The 20,358-nt window shown below is 38.9% G+C and overlaps 1 protein-coding gene across 2 annotated transcripts in view; it reads left to right on the top strand.

Moving 5' to 3' along the window:
* Nucleotides 1-4,801: 4,801 nt before the first annotated feature.
* Nucleotides 4,802-20,358, top strand: part of NRG3 (neuregulin 3) — a 660,520-nt gene continuing 644,963 nt past the window's right edge. For both annotated transcript variants that reach the window (XM_072130473.1, XM_072130472.1), the window contains exon 1: nt 4,802-6,284. In XM_072130473.1, coding sequence (XP_071986574.1) covers nt 5,579-6,284 — 706 coding nt within the window. In that variant the 5' untranslated portion in view covers nt 4,802-5,578. The remainder of the gene's footprint in view (nt 6,285-20,358) is intronic.

The following is a 20,358-nucleotide window of genomic DNA, read 5'->3' as shown; positions in this document are numbered from 1 at the left end:
GGGCTGTCTAAATACTATAGGGGGGGTGGTTAAATACTACAGGGGGCTGGTTATATACTAAAGGGGGTTGGCTATATACTACAGGGGGATGGCTGGTCATATACTACTGTAATCCTACTGGATTACTAGTGTAATCCTATGATGGGGGCAATATAGTCTTCTGTCACATAACTACCTCCATCATAGTGCTCTGTCACTGATGACATATAGATCTAGGAATAGCAGTGGTTATATGGGTCGATATTGACTGGTGTCTCCTGTTAAAAAAACTGCTTATAATTGTAGCTTTTATTTATTTAAAAATATATTGTTGTGGTAGGGGACCCCACTTTGGCTGCCATCATAAATTAACTGCTCCATGCTGCTGTCACCCCTAATCTGTCCCTGGTCACAGGGATAAAAAAAACTTTGTCTGGAGTTAAACTTACAAAATATACAAATACAGGTGGTCCCCTACTTAAGGCAAATTTACTGAAGGCGGCGTGCTGGGAAACACACGGCGCGCTACCGGACTCGTCGTTGGAATGCAGCGAGGTAAGAGACTCGCTGGGGAACCGGGGCCGGAGCTGCTGGGAGCAGCACTGGTGCGCCCACGACCCAGGAGATGGGTTGCGGAAGCACCCATGACAGTATTTAACCAGGGGGCTGTCTGTGTATGTTAGGTAAAAAGTGCTAAAAGGCATCCCATAAGTCTGTTACTAAGGATAATTTAGTGACTGAATGGATATACACATTTTTTTTGGGGGGGGGGGGCTGTATTTTTTATACGCTGGCGCATTGTGCAGCGGCATATGTTTAAATCCATCCCTCCCAATAAATGCGTTAGCTGGCACTGCCATGCTATTCTACTGCACAGGCGCAGACTACAGGTAGTGCATAGGTGCAGGGCAGGAACGTCCCATGATGGTCCACTCCGCCACCTTACATGCCCCCTTCACACCTTTCCATGCCTATTTGGCATGGAGATGGCATAAAAAGTAAAAATTTTGTTATTCCTGGTGGTGGACATAAAATTGTGATTATTTCAATGCTGACATGGAAGCCTTGATAAACCTTCCCAATTCAGTTAATATCATGTGCAAGCCAACCGTACAATATGCTTATGTTCACTTATTTTAAAAATGCTCAGTGTAGTGACCTCCTGCCTTAACTCATCTTGACCAGTTTTACAATTGCTGTCTATCTGTAGAAGGTTGTGTTAACAGATTGTTAATAGGGGCAGCCTGGGATCTCTGACAAAAATTTGTGCTGGTAAAGAGCTGCCTGCATTGACATGTAAATGATACTAGGGCCCATTACAATAGATTTTACTAATAGAGATTGATATGTGTGTATCTATCCATCTATTGTCAATTGAATTCAAAGAAGTTTTATTGGCAGGACCGAATAAAGATTAGCATTGCCAAAGCATTTAAAGAATAGGGAATTGTGAGATATGGGGGGAGGTTTGGTGTGTAGTGATGGGTGGCGTGCGGTGCAAGGGTGTGTGTGTGTGGGGGTTATGGGAATCCAATAAATGTCACTTCTCTCATCTTATGGCAGGCAGTGACATGTTGTGCCACTATAGCAACGTATTTCTGTCTGTGTCACCAACTCCATGGTCAGGTTGTGGGAGCTTAGTCTGGATGGTTGATGGTCAGCTTTTGTGATGACTCTATGATGGTCATTCAGCCACTGACATATTCAAATGCTTTATGGATGAAGGAATCTGGGTTTATGCTCTGTAGGTGAGCTAGGAATGATGGTGCTCTCTTCTGGGCTGTAAAGTATAGCAGGAATCTGCCCAGTTCTCCTCTACAGCTTTTGTTTAAGGAGCTGTATAGATTTGAAGAAGGTGTTTGCAGAACTCTAGGTGACATATTTCAGTTGGACTGGAGTCCCACCTTGAGCAATATTCTCTCTCTCTCTCTCTCTCTCTCTCTCTCTCTCTCTCTCTCTCCTCTCTCTCTCCTCTCTCTCCTCTCTCTCCTCTCTCTCCTCTCTCTTCTCTCTCTTCTCTCTCTTCTCTCTCTTCTCTCTCTTCTCTCTCTTCTCTCCTCTCTCTCCTCTCTCTCCTCTCTTTCCTCTCTTTCCTCTCTCTCCTCTCTGACCTCTCTCTCTCCTCTTTCTCTCCTCCCTCCTCTCTCTCTCCCCTCTCTCTCCCCTCTCTCTCCCCCCTCTCTCCCCCCTCTCTCCTCTCTCTCTCTCCTCTCTCTCTGCTCTCTCTCTCCTCTCTTTCTGCTCTCTCTCTCCTCTCTCTCCTATCTCTCCTTGCTTTGTTGGCAGGGCCAAATACAAATTAACATTGCCAAAGCACTTATAAATATGGGATTGTGGATAATAAGGTGGGGAACAGGATAAGGGGGGCATGGGGTGTGGGGGGTTATTATAGTCCATATGTCTTAGTCTATGGTATTTGGACAGGCAGTGACATATTGGGGGGGGATTCACTAATTCTGGCGCAAGCACGACTATTGGAGATCGGAAAGCACAGCCCGATGTATTAAACTGGTGCATGGCTGTAAGTAATTAATGGGTAGATGTAACTAATCAGTCGTGTGCCATAAAAAATGCCGACATCAATGGACTGTACCTTAATTTTGCTTTCTGTTCTTTTACACATAAATATGACAGATAATGTGGAAAAGTTAGGCCATGCCCACTTGCACCCCCAAAAAAACCTGACAAGTCGGGATAGTCTGTACATCTGTTCTTTCTGGCGCAAACTCATTATGATATGATAATAGTATGATAATACATGTCCCCCATTGTGTCGCTATGACTATTGTGGTCTTCTCTCAGCAGGATGGAGATCTTCTCTCCCTTCTCCATGGAGCAGAGGCCTGGGAGGGGATCTGAGGTTCTCATGAAGTGAGTGTCCCTACTGAGTATCGGAAGAAGTGTAGCAGGAAGTGGACCTCATCCTCGGTGGCCTCCTGGTCCTGGCACTGTTGGTATAGTCTGCTCTACCTGGGCATGTACGTCTGTCTGTGTCGCACGGACTCCATGGCCAGGTTGTGGGCTCCCAGTCTTTAGAAGCTCAGCATCTGGCAGTCTCTGGGGTTTAGTGACTTCTCCAGCTATGGGGCCAGTCTGTAGTCTCTCTGAAGACTTCTGGGACATCTCTATGATGGTCCTCCAGTTACTGACATGTTCCTCCTGGGCCTTGTTTATTGTCACTATCATTTTAGCGTTGGTCAGCTGTGATTGGTTGAGTTTGGGTTGCCAGGGACCCCCAGCTGCTGCTGCCAGGCTTTACGGTAGAAGGAATCCGGACTTCTGTTCCGTAGGTGAGCCAGGAATGACAGCGCCCTCTTCTGGACTGTAATATGTAAAGGGAATCTGCCTATTTCTTCTCTACAGCAGCTCCGATGGACTTGGAGAAGGTGAAATATTTTGGTTGGACTGGAGTCCCATCTTCACCAGTCTGGGTATGTGTGTGGCCCCAGACCTTACTGCCATACAGAAGGATAGGGAATATGATGCTGTCAAAGATTTTTGTCCAGACTGTCACCGGAGGTTTGAGTCTGTACAATTTTCTCCTGATTGCATGGTACAGAAGGATAGTATAAATACCATTATACCTCATATGTCCACTGACGCCAATATATGTTTGTATCAACAATTGCATATTTTGATCCGCTGCTTGCCATGCAACACTTTTTTGTTTCCCACCTGGGACAAGACCATTTTAAATCAGTCTGATATCATTTTGAAATAAAGCATTTATATTTCTTTACAACTTTGTTTGTTTACTCAACGCTTTCTGTTAGATCCCTCAAATAGGTCTCAAATACAACAAATATTAGGAAACCTCTAGAATACTACACTCATAAAAATAGCACCATGTGTGGTAGTCTGAATGCAGAGTATAGACGTTTTGTAGATGAAGCTATGTTTCTTTAATCTCAGTAAAAAGATGAGAATCACAGATATTGCAGCAACTGGATTTCTTGGAATGACCAGAGCACTGGGGACTAAACCTCAAGCATCCTCATGATGATATATCATCTGCACTCTGGTCGGTCCATCAAATCCAGCCACGTCACAATCTGTTTTTCACAGTCTGAGCACAGTCAGCATGTTTGCCATTCAGGAGCCTTGGAAAGCTGTGTACCACCTTCAGCAATTAGGTGATTTATACAATTGCAGTAATCTGTTTCCATGAAGACATATGTGATGCTGCATAGATTTTTTTTTTTCATTTTGAGGGTATGTGCTCCAGAGCATGTGACTGTTACTAGATCTGGGAAAGAATCAAATTAAGATGTATTGATATTTCCATGTGGCATTAAAAATGCAGTAGTAGAAGACAGGGGAGGGAATTCACATTAAAGCCTGAGTGATGTTGGAGTAAATCTATACATGTATGTAGCATTTGGAAGAAAATTTGTTTATAAATATACAAAATGCTCATTGTGGATAAAGTATTGTTATATTGGGTCTGGGATCTTAACAGTTCAGCCGTGAAAGGGTCATGTGCTGCTTCATGGGCTTTAGGATTTTCCTCTATCCTGTAGCCTGGCTTCCTAGTTTATTTATTCCAACATCCCATGTCCTGTGTAGCTCCAGACATCCTCCTAGATACCCTGCAGGTCTCTTTATAGCGTCCCTTCTCAGGGTGCAGTCATTTATTATATTAGTAGATGGTTTTAAAACCTGCTAAAAAAAAGGTTATGCCAGACAATTCCTGTGGGATTTTCCTGGATCATTTATTTATCTTGTACGCATTAAGAAACTACCATTAAGCATGAAGGGGAGGTGTCTTGATTTTTTTATTTTTTTTTTGCATTCCCAAAGCCCAGTCTGCTTTTCGCTGTGCTAGAGGCATGCTGGATTGATGCTGACAAAGCTGGAGATGCTACTTCCTATTCCAATAGGTTATTTTATTTGCAGGCACAGCATGAATGGATCTCTCTCCATATACATGTATGCATAAAACAGCATACTGTGTTTTAGATGCTGAATTTCTTTCTATGGCTTATTTTGTGCTCTGTTGAAAGCTTATGCTGGTGTCTATACTGCTACTGCTGCTGGCTTACACAGCTCAGACTCTCCTTAGCTCTAGCTGCGGATTGGTCTCTCTCTTAAAGTGCTGGCCAAGGGTTGGTTGCAGGGACTGCTGAATAACAGGTGCATTTTGCTGCTCTCTCGCCTTTGAAAGAAGCAGGCGAGGAACGCTGGTGCATCTGCTCTGTGGATAGAGGAAAGCAAAAGGAAAAGAAAGACAGCTCCCGTGTGCAGGAATGTGGCTAATCGGATAGACAAGGTGGGGACACACACGGATGCTTGGAAAGAAAAGGGGGAAAAAAAGGCGGCTGGCTTATTTCTATGGAAAACTGGAGGAACGGCGAAGGAAAGTAAAAGGGATGTGAGGATGCATATTGTGCTAAACCTTGGATGGATGGAATTTTTTTAGCTGATTCAGCTGCTACTGCTGGTATTTTGCTTCATACAAGAATCTAATGGAGGAATGTTTTCTGATCGGTGACATTTGAATGCTGATAATTCTCCCCCTCCCTCCCCTTTCTTGTAGGGAGCCGTGCTGATGATCCAGCTTCTTAAGGCTCATGTATTTTGGGGGTGAAAGGAATATAGGATGAGTGAAGTGGCTGCCTCCACCTCACCACCTGTACGTCCGGCTGCTGAAGAGGCTGCAGGTGGAAACACTACGGAAGAAGAGGATGGGGCACCAAACCCTCGGGAGGTGCAGTGTAGTGACTGCATTGTATGGAACAGGCAGCAAACCTGGCTATGTGTAGTGCCTCTCTTAATTGGATTCATTGGCTTGGGTTTGAGTCTGATGCTTTTAAAGTGGATCGTAGTGGGATCTGTAAAGGATTATGTCCCTACTGATTTAATAGATTCAAAGGGTATTGGCCAGGACCCCATTTTCCTTTCAAAACCAAGCTCTTTTCCAAAAAGTATGGAGACTACAACTACTACAACCACGACCAGGACTCCCAATCAAATTAGCACCCGTTTAACTACTACAACACGGGCGCCCACTCGTGTCCCAGGAAGCAGAGTAACTGGTCGGGTAAATACTAGAACCACAACAGTGCGCCATACCGTCGCCCCACCTACAATTATCTCCACTACTGTCCCCCCTAGCACGACCACTTTTGTTTCACGCCCACTTCCAGGGACCCCAACCACCCAGCCAATGCCCATCTGGCCCACTGCGGAATATTCTACCTCTTACAAAATTAATCTTCATGTTTCCACCCAGTCCTGGACACAGTCTCATTTTCAGGAGTCTACCACTACCACCACCCCGGAAACTACCACTTTGCCCAAACATCGTAAGTAGCTAAAAAAAAATACATATCTGATATCACATTGAGCTGCCCTCTCACACTGGATTCAGTGTGAAAGGGCTAAGTGACAAGCAAAAAATGCAATTATTAATAAAAAAATATATACAAAGAAGGTTGATAATGGTGAAATATACAATGTCTTAACACATCCTATGCTGAAGTCTGACCCCAGGTACTATTTAGCAGCCCCTTGCACTTGTCATAAGCAGTCAATGGGTTAATGTGCCTCCTTTAGCTACAGTGAAATGACTGCACTGTCACTGCAGATATGCTTAATGTTTTGGTGAAGTTTCAAGATGAAATTACAAGACATTTTGCAATTCAAGTGATGCATGTTCAATCCTGCAGCACTGATCTAAAAATCCCACCATCCAGAGAGGTGTAAAATCTCTGCAATGAGAGAAAATAGAAGTGATTGAATAATACTGATGGGAAAATCTACCTGGCACATAGATATTATCCTCTTCTCCCTATCATTCAGCTGACCAAATCGATGAGATCTACTTATAGGGTCGTCTATAATTCAATTCATTCATAGACTACATACTCTGATGCTCATCTAATGCTCGCCGTCCTCCAAAATAGGAGAAGCTGAGGAATGGCTATTAACATATGTGATGCTTCCATCTTCCCATTAATTTGCAGATGTTCCTCCGGGTGTATATTTCTAGCTGTCGTTGATATGCTTATAAGGCAGAATATTGTGGCTTTCAGTAGAAATCTCAGCATTGTATGAGTCGTTGATGGCTCTGCTTAGAAATGCTACTAACCTTTAAGATGAGATCCCTGCAACCTATGAAGGTTATTTGGGACAAGGACAATGAAGGAAGTCCTGAACCTTTTGGAATAAGTCCATAAATAGGATATGTTTCTGGATTGTTATTAGAGGGATTTGAGCGATCCCTGATATGCCTTCTAGATGTTTATGACAGTAAAAGCTATTGAGTATCATTTTAGAAATGATAATCCCAGCTGTGTCTCTTGGATGATAATCTGTGATTATTTTTCTAGAGGATTCAGTAATAACATCTATTCATTCCAATGCTTTTTTTTGTTGTTTATTTTTCCTTGATTAAATCCATTTGTTCATAAGCCCCAGGATACATAAAACCATCTGCAGAGAAAATTATTCTCAACTGATCGAGAAATGGGAAATTGGGAAAATCTGCTGGTAAATCACCCCAGCAAACAAGGCAATAAGTCCACACCACCGGCCAGCAAATGCATTTGCTTCAATTCAGCAAAGGCCACGGGATAAGGTGGGGAGGGGGAATCATCCTTCGAGGTAATCAGTTAATGACAGATAAACTGCAGTATATCTGTCCATGTTGTAAGTTGCATCTGAATTTCATTCTGTGGCACGTTGCTGGGTGTCATTTCATCTCACTTGATTTGTGCCCTGAGGATATATAGAGAATGTGAGCTGTATACAGGCCATGCTACTAATCCTGTATATGGGTCAAAATATCTATATATCAGTCATTGCAAGCTATAACAATCCAGCCCCCAAGCCTTGCTCTTTGCTAACATTGACTTGGCAGGTAATACACATAATTTTTCTTTTTTCTCCTGAAGAACATAATGCATGATTTTAGGTTAATGAGCCATATAAAGTGCAGCTGTCTCTCAGATTTTTTTTCTTTTTAGCAAAATGAGAACAATTAAAGGTGAAATATTTGCAAATACAAGCAGGTTGAAATCACATGTGCAATGTTATTGGAAGACCCCTATGTATGATCTCTGTACCCCCCCGAATGGCTGTTTGTAGAAAGGAGACAGAACCTTGGTTAATAAATATTTAATGGATGGATGGCTACACCCTCTGTTGTCAGAAAATAAGATGCAAATGGCAACCCAGAACAACTGCAAGAGATTAGTAATCTCATTCTGGTCACTGTGAGCTTTTCAGGAGGCAGCAGAGAGTTGTTAACACAAGATGAATTTTAAGAAGTGCAGAGAAGGGCAGACATTGACTCTGGGCAGAACACTGGTAATTCTGCAAGCCATAGATTAGATAGCAAGCGAGGTAGCTTCAGTACGGGCACAGTGCTCTATTGAACACAGATGGGGTGCTCTGATTCATGTTATCTTTGTTAGAGGAAGCTTCTCGACACCGGGACACAAGATTTGTTGCTTTTGTTGTGCCTAATTGTCAAGTTGTAGCATATGGAAATGTCTATCTTCCAAGAGAACATCTGCATCTGTCCTTTGCTCTAGGGATGCACAATGTATTAGGTGAAAAGCCTATTGTATTCCATCAAGTTTGTAGCTTTTCAAACTTATTATTGCAGCTGCTGTTAAAATAATAGTCATTGTGGATTATGGTCTGTTGTGTGCATACGGATACAAATGACCAGTTTGCTTTCCTTCACGTTAACATTGTCCATACTCCTGAGTATGAGATAGGCAGGCCAGGCTAGGTCTTATATAATGTTTGTGTATTTTCTGTTGTTAGAAATATCTAACCCTACACAAATTGTTTTTGGTCATGTGAAATGGGATGAATGTGAATAAATATATTACATAGATGAATATATGTTACAAAATCATGGAGATTGCTGAGTCAAATAGACTAATCTGCAATTGCAAAATCTTATTAGAAGACATTTTGAAGACAATATATTTGTATTTTAAAGAATTGACTTCATTAACTTAAAACAGCATATATTAAATAAAAACTATAACTATACATGGATACCAATTAGTAACTATTACTATGATATCTATCCCCAGATGTAAATGTAGGTATCACACAGTTATGAAGCATGTATGTATTAATAATAAGAAAATATGCAGTACACAAACCACCAGGGGTAGTCATCACTCTTTTCAATTGCCATGTTGCCATAATATTGTGCTGGCTACTGGGCCATTAGCTGTATTTAAAGGGAAGCAATGAATTAATGGTTACTTTATGTGAGGAACACTGAGTACAGCCTTATATATGAATAAGGATCATAAACAGTTATAATTATAGAGATCTGTATGGAAGAATATTGCAGTATAATGAGTAATCAGTAGCTTCTATAGAAATACTCATTAGAGTACAAAGATATCACAAACATTATTGGGCTTCCATGGATAATCCTGTTGGTTCTTCCTTTACAGAACGTGCCCTACACTTTGTGTGATTCTGTGAATGTGCCTTGAGGGTATCAAAGCAGAACCAAATTAAGTTTGATGAACCATATCCCACAAAGGTTTGCACTTTTCTAGGAGGGAAGGTTACATTTGACTTCATTTAAGACGGAGAGATGGTTTACATTGTCTGTGGTAGGCAAAAAAGCTCACCTGCCATGTTTGTCAAAGGAAGAGAGGTTGAAGACAAAGCCTAAGGGGAAACTGGAAAACATCATATCTAAAAGACCTTAAGGGCAAGTAAGTCAAAGATGTAGGAGGTTGAATATGTGAGTTTTTTTTTTTTTTTAGAGTAGCACATCTGGTGCAGAAATATTTTGTGGATGTGAGTACTATTATTTATATATATATATATATTCATAGAATATGAAATTATTATCTAGTTGTACTCTGGACTCTGGATAGAAATTCTTTATCAGCAACTTTTTGGTCCCCTGAGACACAAGACATGAGTAATAAAACATTGTGGTAATATTATAATTAGCCATAGCACCATGGCAGTAATGGCTAATAATACTAGTCCTCTGTTACAACATAGGGACAATATAAGTGTTACTTTATTTTTACAAAGTCGTGATTTTACCTTATGGTCCTGCCCTAGATTTTTCTGTGGTAGGAAACATTGAAATGGCAGGACATGCTAAGCCCATGTCTTCTAAGTTCATATGCTGTCATCCATTGTGGTTTTTACAATAGAGAATAATAGAGAAGAAGCAGTTTGCTTCCTATACTATCCTTCCATACCCATTAGAAAAAAGTTGGAAGCAGCTACTGATTTCATTACATGTGAATATGGTCTTCCTGATGCTCTCAAATGGTCAGTGTAATAAGGCATGTTGCTTGTTCAATTACAACGTTCAGGTTGGTCATTGAAAAATGGACCATATGCCAGCTGGATTCCATAGACCGACAAGTGCAGAGGACAGGACTTTGTGCATAATTCATGCACAAAGTCTCTTCTTCCACTTCAAACAGCTCCACCAAACTGCAATTATGATTACAGTTCAGCGCTATGGTTTTGAAGGGAAGAAGGGCCTCCAACCACTCCATGCACAGACTAAAACTTATACAGCACCAGAATAGAATGGGAACAGTGAGATTCAAGCGAACCATGGTAATGCCGTTCAGAAGGGACCACAGATTCCTAGATCATCAAACCGTGGCCCACATAAAGCAAAAACAGTCCAGTCTGTGCAGTTTGCCTGTGAAGTGTGCTGAGTGTGCCAAATTCGTGAATTGTTGGACTGGCGCAAACACTTGTGAGCCACTGCATCAACCATCAATTACTTGCAACCATCAGGTTTGTGGAGTGGAGTCTTTTTTATTATATATATATAATAGAGAAAGAGAGATCCAGATAGATATATACACATACACTGTATACACATAACAGATACACTGACATATACAGCATATATACATCACAAATATGTTTTAACGTATTATGCTATATAATATGCAGCATATTATGTATATAATGGAGCAGATCCTCCATTCTGTAGTGTCAAGTCAGATGACGGAATGCCCTGACATTGTGGGCCCAATAGCAGCTGCTATGGCTGTTACACATGTAGTTACACCCCTGTGCAAAAGGCATGTAATTGGTTGGCATCCTCAATATCCTGAAAATCTTATAGCAATTAAAAGATTTTGCCAATAAATGAGGTACCGTAAGAAGTTGGCCAGTCAGTAATCTAGCTTGTGAATCTTTTTATCTCCGCTCAGTTGAATTATATATAATCATTTTGCAACAGTTTTTCTTCTAAGACACTATTATCTAATGTACACGATGATATACAACTCACACATCCGCCATGTACATTGCATCCGGCACATGTAGATTAGCAGCCGTGAAGAAATTCATCTACAGAGCTTTGTATTTTAATCAGGAGAGTTAAATAAAGTCAGATCATTCTAGCAATATGGAAATGTGATAAAACTGGAGATAGTGATGATTATACTTAGAACACTGAGCAGAAATGTCTTGTAAGCTGAATGTGTGCTGGAAAGGTGTAATGTGCAATGTAAGATGTGCTGTGAGATGAATGAGAAGTGTTATCTCTCGCCTGCTCTCTCTTCCCTGCTTTGCTGAGTACAGATCTCTGCATATCTCCAAAGGACACGCCTCAAGTGCAGTGCCGACTGGAAACGCTGTGTGAATAAATATGACATAAATACAAGCATGATATGATGTATGCAGATAAAACTGTGGCATCCGCAACGTCTTATCCAGCAACAAGAAGGCTTGTCTTGATGAAATCTTCAGTTGTAAGATTTATGTCACTGATTCTGATCATCTTATGTCTTTACATTTCACCGGCAGACCAGATATGCATGTAAACATGAAGACTATTCTATGATCAAAACTCACGAAAATCACAATAGTCACTGGCGCAAAATGTATTTAAGAATGAAACAAATGGGTTTTTTCACCATTATTATGGTGTTTCTACAAGAGACACTTTTTCTTCTATTTTTTTGTTTTTTTTCAAAATGTAACAGAATAATGTTGTCATAGCAAAGTCTCTCTCAGAATAAGCATGGAGCCAAGACTTCTGCCTATATTAATAAATGAAAGGGTGGGTGATCTCCCGGGTCTCTGGCCTGCTGATGCTGTATGCCGTGTACTCTGGAGAGCTGGTGATTTGTATCCCCCTTCCCCTACTGCCTGTTTTTGTCATTTTCTGCACCTCTAGTTTGTTTTTGGGAAAGGTGCAATCCTTTTAGAGTGGGATCGGTGGTGGTTGCTTCATGTTCCTGCTTCCTGGAAGCTTCTATGGAAAGATGTGACGAGTGGGAAACCCTTATCGCTTTAATGTAAGATTTTGGTTGCTGCGCGCTACTCTGTCCTGTTGCTTCTGCACTCCAGCTGGAAAGCTTCTTTCTGACTCGCCCCCTGAGGATTTCAATCTTCCTTCCTGCTGGTGGAGAATGCTGACCGCCATGTGTCTCTCTGATTTGCCTCTCTGTTTTATCATTGGGTTTCTATGAAGCCTCCTCTTCACCACACAGCTTTCATCCTTTACATTGCAAAGATTGAAATTAGCAGATAAAACTTGCAGCAATAATTGACATGTTGTATGTCTCTCTTTGCAGTATGACTGCATGTCCTCAATGTTGCTACTGTATTGTGCAGATTACCTACAGGTGATCTGAAGTGGCTTTTGGGTCAATGCATGTTAAAACAAACCTGTCACTGGGAATGTCATTTTGGGCTGGTATAAGATACTGATAACCTATTCTATGCTGATTTTAAAAATGCCTTTGTCAGCATTCTGAATAATTTCAGTAGTTTATATAAGTTTTATTCACATTACCTTGCTCCCTGCCTTAAGCATATGATGAGTCCTGGCAAAGTGACAGCTGCAGCCTGTGCCTGTGTCTCCTCGTGGATTTTTATCTCCTCCAAGCCATCCCCCTTCCCTCCCTTGCCTGCTCAATGAACATGAGGGGAAGTTGGGAGGGGTGAGGGAGCTGAATGAGTACTTACTGACAGAGGCATACACAGGCTGCAGTTGCTCCCTCCCCCAGGATTCACCACAGACTGCTGGAAGTAAGCCAGGTAATATGAAATAACTGTGATTAACTATTGAAATAATTCAAAATGTTGACAAAGGCATTTTTAAAATCAGCATAGCATAGGCTATTGGAAGATACAGCAATGTATAGGGTTGCCTGGTGTGGAATATTTGGGATTTAGGAATTAAAAACACAAAATTATACATAAAGTAATACAAACAATTCATGAACTTCTACTTATATAGATATTTCTCTGGCTTTTAACCACTAGGTCCCTGTCTATCTACAGTGTCTGAAAATAATACAAATCTGTGTAAGACATCTTAAGGAAGATTCATGTCTTATCCACCCTTGTGCCAGATTTAAAAAAAAAAACTTGTAGAATAAAAATTGCTAAGAATGTGAAGTTTAATGTGGAGACCAGCAGAGAGACTACATTTTAGATGGAAGCAAACACTGATTGTGGGCGCAAGGTTGTTATCCTCACAGCAGTGTTTGAGGAGATTAAAGGTTAGAAAGCTGTGATGCAGGGAAGCTGTTAAGCAGTGGGTCACCATAGCGAATCCTGTATATGAAATAAGAGGAACTGGAGTATTAACACTGTGTCGGCATACTCATAGTAAGAGGTAGAATTTTTTTCATTTGGGTTATGTTACAGTATACTATATGCAGAATCTTGGATAATTTGACATTTTTAACAATGACTTGTCTTTGCCAAATTGTAAAATGTGTCACATATCCTGAACTTCCATTGCCTTCACAACAGTTTATCTGTTATGCAGGGTCAGGGAACCGACTGGTGAAACAGAAAAAGACATTGGACCCTCATACTAAACTCCACCTTCTGGCTGTCCTTGCCTAATTGCCCTACCTATCCTAAGCAGTCAGCTACAAATGGATGTTGTTTCCTTCCTGTGAAAAAATGCATAAGAAAATAAAAGAGAAAAGGAAAGAAACACATGGGAGCTCTATGTGCAGATTATTTCAGAGATACAAATATATCAGAAAAAGGTGTGGCTGCTCACCTTGTTGTGTTGTGTAAACCAGCAAAACCCGTTATAAAATCTCAAAGAATGCTTGATCTGCTGCCTGATGGGAGTAGCACAGTGGAATACTGACGTATAATGGACATGGACATGGTCCTGGTTTAATCTTCTGTTATTCCCCAAAGAATACATGGCTCAGAACCATGCACTATTAAACACAGTTTTATTGTGTTTAAAAACCTGATTTAAAAACCAGTAAAACATTAATAAAACATTTAAATATCAAAACACGTTTTGAATCTGGAAATGTTCATATTTAGTGAAGACAGATCCGTATTTAAAAGGCAAAAAGCAATGTCTACAGAGATTATCAAATTATTGATTTGCCAAATGTCTGGAACAAAAATAGAAATAAATATAAAGTAGATTGATTTTACCTGTATATTTAGACATACAAACATCAATTGCATTTTTCTTATATTATAACGTTCGTTAAAAAGAATTGTACAAAATGATCTAGACTACAAATATGGCGTGTAATGTTTTTTATTACAATGAATAACAGCAAGACTACAAGTACTGAAGCCTGCATGGATCAAATTAAGAAACCCTTGCTTACACAGGAGAAGAAGCATTAGAAGAGGTGTATCCGGGTGATATCTCTCTGCAATATTAAGATGCTGGAGATTGGGGATTTGGACTATTAGGATAGAAAGTATTAACCATACATTAATTGGGCTTAAACTAGAATAGTGTCTGAGACCTCATTGAGATTTTCTGGTTTCAGTATCTTTAGTATAAAGATCCAGTAGATCTATTGGTTACCTCAAATCTGTTAGGTGTGTTTTCTGAAACCTGAACTATAGGGATGATACTGAATTGATATTTAGTTTGTTTATTTAGTTTGTTTTATTTCGGTATTCAGCCCGTGTTTCTTATTGCCATGATTTACATTAAAGCAATGTTGATTTAGTCTGCAGTAAAGGGGCTATGTGGTCTTTCCTAAACAATGTATTTTGCATTGTCAATGAATAAATGACAAATCTGGACTGGCATTCATATTTGTTTTAATCTCAAACTTTTCTCCACTGGAGTCAGATTGAAAGGTACTCTTATTGTGTTGGATTATTTCACAACACTGGCATTTTGAAATTTTAGTACTCAAATTTTTGTTTTTTGAAATATATCTAACTTAAATATTAAGGCAAACTAGGTGCTAGTTTTTGTCTTAGTGTTTTGGCTTTTCTATAGGTGAATTGCGGCCATGTGTTATTTTCAAGGTAGGGGCCACTTTTCAGTATATGCCAGTGCTTTATTAGAACTGTTTCTATCTTCTTATTGTTATTTGCGGAAAAAAATTATTAATCTAATATTGTTTTTTTTCTTTGTTATTTTGCTTCTATGGTAGTAGGCAATTCTGTTGTGTGTGGTGTTCTGCCTTTATATTAACATTTTTCTCAAACTTCTTTTCTCATACCCTTTTGTCAAAAAATGTTCTTCAGTTATTTTGGCTTTTTCTTCATATGTTTCGATGTCCGTACAATTCTCTCTAATTCTTAAAAAATTGGCTATATACCAGAAAAGTAACCATCATAAAAATTGGCTGAGAAATATTCCATACAGCCAATTTTAAAGATTTCGAGAGAATTGTACAAACATCAAAACATATAAAGAACAAGCAAAAAAAATGAAGACCATTTTTGACAAATGGGTATCCAGAGCAGATTGTTATTTTGCTGCTTTGCTAGTAGGCAGTCTTGTTGTGTGTCTTGTTCTGCCTTTATAGTAGCATTTTTCACAAAGAAAAAAACAATGGTATTGGATTTATAACCACTTTCATAAATAACCATAAGAAAATTAAAGCAGTTTTAAAATGCACTGGTGTATACTTAAAAGTGACCCCTACCTTGAAAAGAACAAACCGATATAGGCAGAATTCACCTATAAAAGAGCCAAACATCTAAAATAAAAACTAACACCTAGTGTGCCAAAAATTTAAATACTAAAATTTCAAAATGCTATTAAAATGATACCAGTGTTGTGAAATAATCCAACACGATCGTAACACCTTTCAATCTAAAGATTAAAACAAATATCAACTGACCGTCCACATTTGTCATTTATAAGCTTTAAATAATGCAAAATGCAGTATTTAAGAGGAACCACATAGCCCCTTGACTGTAGACGACATCAACATTGTTTTAATGTAAATCATGGCAATAAAAAATTAAAAACATGGGCTGCCTAGACATGCAGAAATAAAACATAAGGTAAAATGTTATTTCTGTATCATCCCTATAGATCAGGTTTCAGAAAAAACACCCAACAGATTTGAAGTTCTCAAGAAACGTGAGATCTACTGGATCTTTAAACTAAATGCACTGAAATGAGAAGGTCTCAATGAAGTCTCAGAAACTATTCTAGTTTAGACCCAATTAAAGTATGGTTCATACTTATCACCCTAATAATCCAAGTCTCCAACGTACTAATTTTCACCATCTTAATAATGCAGAGCAATATCCCTTGGATGCCCCTCTATAGAAGCCTCTTCACCTGTGTAAGCTAGGACCTCTTAATTTGATCCATGCAGGCTTCCATACTTGTAGTCCTGCTGTCCATCATTGCAATAAAATACATCATATGCCATATTTGTAGTCCGAACTGTAGAGCCAGATCATTTTGTCCAATCCTGGTCCCTATACTTGTATTTCTTTTTAATGAACATTATAATAAAAGAAAAGTGCTATTGGTGTTTATATATCTAGATATATATCTACATAGACCAATAGTCCAGGTAAGATCATTCGACCTTTTATTGATTACTATTTTTGTTCCAGGCATTTGGTGCATCAATTATTTGATAATCTCGGTAGACATTGCTTATGCACCTTTTTGCTTTTAAATACAAGTCAGTCTTCACTGAATATGTATAGCAGCTGAGGAAGAATCCGTTCCTGGACTTGAAACGTGTTTTGACATTTTATTTTTTTTTATGTTCTATTGGTTTTTAATCAGTATTTTAAACACAATAATGCAGTGTTTAATATTGGATGGTGCTTTTCCAGGTATTCCTTGGGGAATAATTGTAGATTAAACCAGGGCATCCACACCAGACAACCAATCCATGCACCAACCTTCCTACATATGTATGAATCTTTACCTTCACATAAAAAGACATCATTTAAGAACTATAATTTACAGGTAGAAATATTCTGCATAAGACCTTTGATACGTACACAGTAAGGCTAAGTCTAGACAGTGCAGAAACTACACAGAGCCACAGCTTGCCTATGGAACAACCATGGCACCTAATGGTTGTGTGGTTTTATAATTCTTTTTTGAAAATTGTGTGTCTATCATGGGTAAGAAGGGCCAAAGCTGCTCCTAATTTTTCACAGTAGCCACATAGCTTTTGGATGTCAATAGAATGTAAAGGCAAGATTAACCTTGCAGCCTTGTAAAAAAATATCAAGGACATTGTGATTTTCTAATACATTTGTTTCAGATTAAATTAGCTGAGGAAACAAATGTTAAGTTGATAAAGGGGACAGTTCCTTTTGTGAGTTAACTTGTAAGTGCTTAGTGAGAGCACCGATCATATAGGGTGATCCTAAAAAGACAAAAATGATGTTCAATGGGCCTAGTGACATGATTTGGGATAATATCCAAACCAGTAAGTAATTTATAAAACTCTAAACTAGTGTAGAGCCAACTTGAACTGCAAAATTTGGGTCCATGTCGGGTCTTTAAGGCTCAACCGTCACTCCAAAAACGCACACCATAAGTGCATATCAATAGTACTGTATAGGGAAATGGTTTGGTTAGTTGAGAGGCCATGGGTGTAGGTCAGGAAGGAATTTTTTAAAGCCAGGAAGTTATATAGAAAGCACTATATTATTATAGTTGAACTGAAGCAACACCCTGGAAAACATATCTTCATATTCCTTCAAATCCCCCCAAAATTCTGGCATTTAAGACACAATATGCCTGTTAAGGTGGGTTGCAAAGATGATCTCTTTACCAAGTATTAATTCCTTCCAGAGTTTCAAATTGTGAAGTTATGGCAGGCTTTTGTCATGCCATCTACCACCATCACAGAGGGAGTTTAATTCAAAGGTGACATTATGCAAAGAGGGACACTCCAGTTCTAGTGTCCTTTTAAGTAATTTAATGGGTTGGGTCACAAGGTCAGTCATCAGCATGAGTTTAAAAATGGATATAATAACCACATACAGCAACCATGAGCTAACTGTTTCCAATAATAGGTTATCACAGTCATATAAAACTATGTAACTAATGCATTCTATATCAGTGATTTTGAAATTTACATTGCTGGAGGCAAGAATGTATTCATAAATGTAACTCCTCATGCTGTTATATAGAAAATAATACAGAAAATGCTACATGCTGATGTGCTTCAGGTGGGTACGTGAACAAACAATGTGCTAGGAGGAAAAGTGATTTCTATTGTGCCACATAGCAGCTTTATTCTATATGATGTGTAATCATTTATGACAGATTCTCTGGAAAGGAAATGCAATAGATCATAAATAAATCTTAATTTCTAATGTGCAAAAGTGCTGAAGAAGGACATCACATTCTTATAAAGTGTGTAATTGTATCCGTTGCTGCAGATGACCACAGACTGGAGAACATTCATCTTTGTTGACTATTTTATGGTTATTGATCGATGAGTATAGATATTAAAAATCTATATGAATTGGCAGATATGTTTCAGGAAAACTGTAGTTTTCTCTACACGAGGTCATATGCAGGTTCATTGATATAGAAATCTGCATCTGGAGCGTGGGTATCTCCTGGCTGTACTTTTGTACTTTATAGAGGGTGCTAAGCCAAAAAAAAGCTAGCCAATGCTTCTAATGCTAACCAACGCTCTTCTCTTGCCATCTTTTAGTTTGGCAGGTCAGCCAGTTCAAAGAAGAGTTGTGCTTGTCCCAACTTCTTCCATTTAAGTATTATGGAGGCCACTCTGCTCTTCGGAACCTTGAGTGTTGTAGACATTCTTTTGTAGCCTTGGCCAGATATGTGCCTTGCCACAATTCTGTCTCTGAGCTCTGTGGGCAGTTCCTTAGACATCATGATTATCATGTGCTCTGACATGCACTGTGAGCTGTGAGGTCTTATATAGATAGGTGTGTCTCTTTCATAATCAAGTCCAATCAACTTAATTAAACACAGTTGGACTCCAATGAAGAACCATCTAAAGTAGCATCAGAAAGAAATGGACAGCATGTGAGTTAAATATGAGTGTCACAGCAAAGAGTCTGAATACTTATAACCATGTGATATTCCAGTTTTTCTTTTTTAATAAATTCACAAAAATATCTACATTTCTGTTTCTATTTCTTTTTGTCAATATGGGGTGCAGAGTGTACATTAAAAAATAACTTTTTTGATCTTACCAATTGGTTGCAATGAAACAAAGAGAGAAAAATTTAAAGGGGTCTAAATGCATTCCATACCCACTATTTATAGTCATGTAGCAAATGATTTTAACTTAATGGGAATGTTGTGAAGGTTTTGTAGATAACAAAGTTTCAACACCTTTTATATGAACATAAATGTCATTAATATTGTGGAAAAATTTGTCGAAATAACAGAATTTTTCAAAAATAATAAAACAAACTCAAAAGTGCCAACAGGTCCAACTTGTTTGGGAAATTAAAAAAAAAAAAAATATAAAGAAATTTCAGTAGTAATGCTTGACACACACTCCCAAATTACTGCTATGTAAGTATATCTGAAGATTGGTAGAGCCCCAAAGATGCCGATAACTTTTCCTAAAAGATTAGGAGCTATTCCTTATTGATCGATTCACACATATTATAGAACATTTTTCAGTCCTGCATAGTTGAGGAGTGGGCTCAGGTTCACATCCTTTACCGATTACACAGGCTCAAGAAGATACGCTTTAAAAATGCACAAAAATTGTGGCCTAATTTGCATGGTTTGCCCCAACTTAAAGGGGCACAGCTTGACCCTTTATACAGATGCCATATTCTAAATTTCAAACACAATTTTATAACATAAACTCGGTCAACTAAAAGGAGGTGCACAGTGAGCTTTCTGGAAAGTCCGGTCCATTGCTCTGAAACCATAACTGAACAGACATGCTGCTGAGTATAGTTCTGGTTTTTAAGCATCGGGCAGCATCTAGCTCTAGCATGCTCACAATGTCATCAGACTTGCTTGTGGGCCTAAATTTGCAAGAAATATATTCTCATTATAATTCTTTGTGATTCATCCTGAGCTAAATAAGACTAAATCTAAATTTTAGATAGCATTTTAGAATTAGACCAGTTTTTTATATCTTACCTATGGTTTTGTTATTTATTTATGTTAAAAAAATGCAAAAATTTGCATTTCTACAATTTTTTTATTTATTTTTTTTAATT

This window comes from Engystomops pustulosus, chromosome 11 (genome assembly GCF_040894005.1).
Source record: "Engystomops pustulosus chromosome 11, aEngPut4.maternal, whole genome shotgun sequence".
NCBI lineage: Eukaryota > Metazoa > Chordata > Amphibia > Anura > Leptodactylidae > Engystomops > Engystomops pustulosus.
The sequence above is the reverse complement of the archived record's forward strand: the minus strand, read 5'-3'. Positions and strand labels throughout refer to the sequence as shown.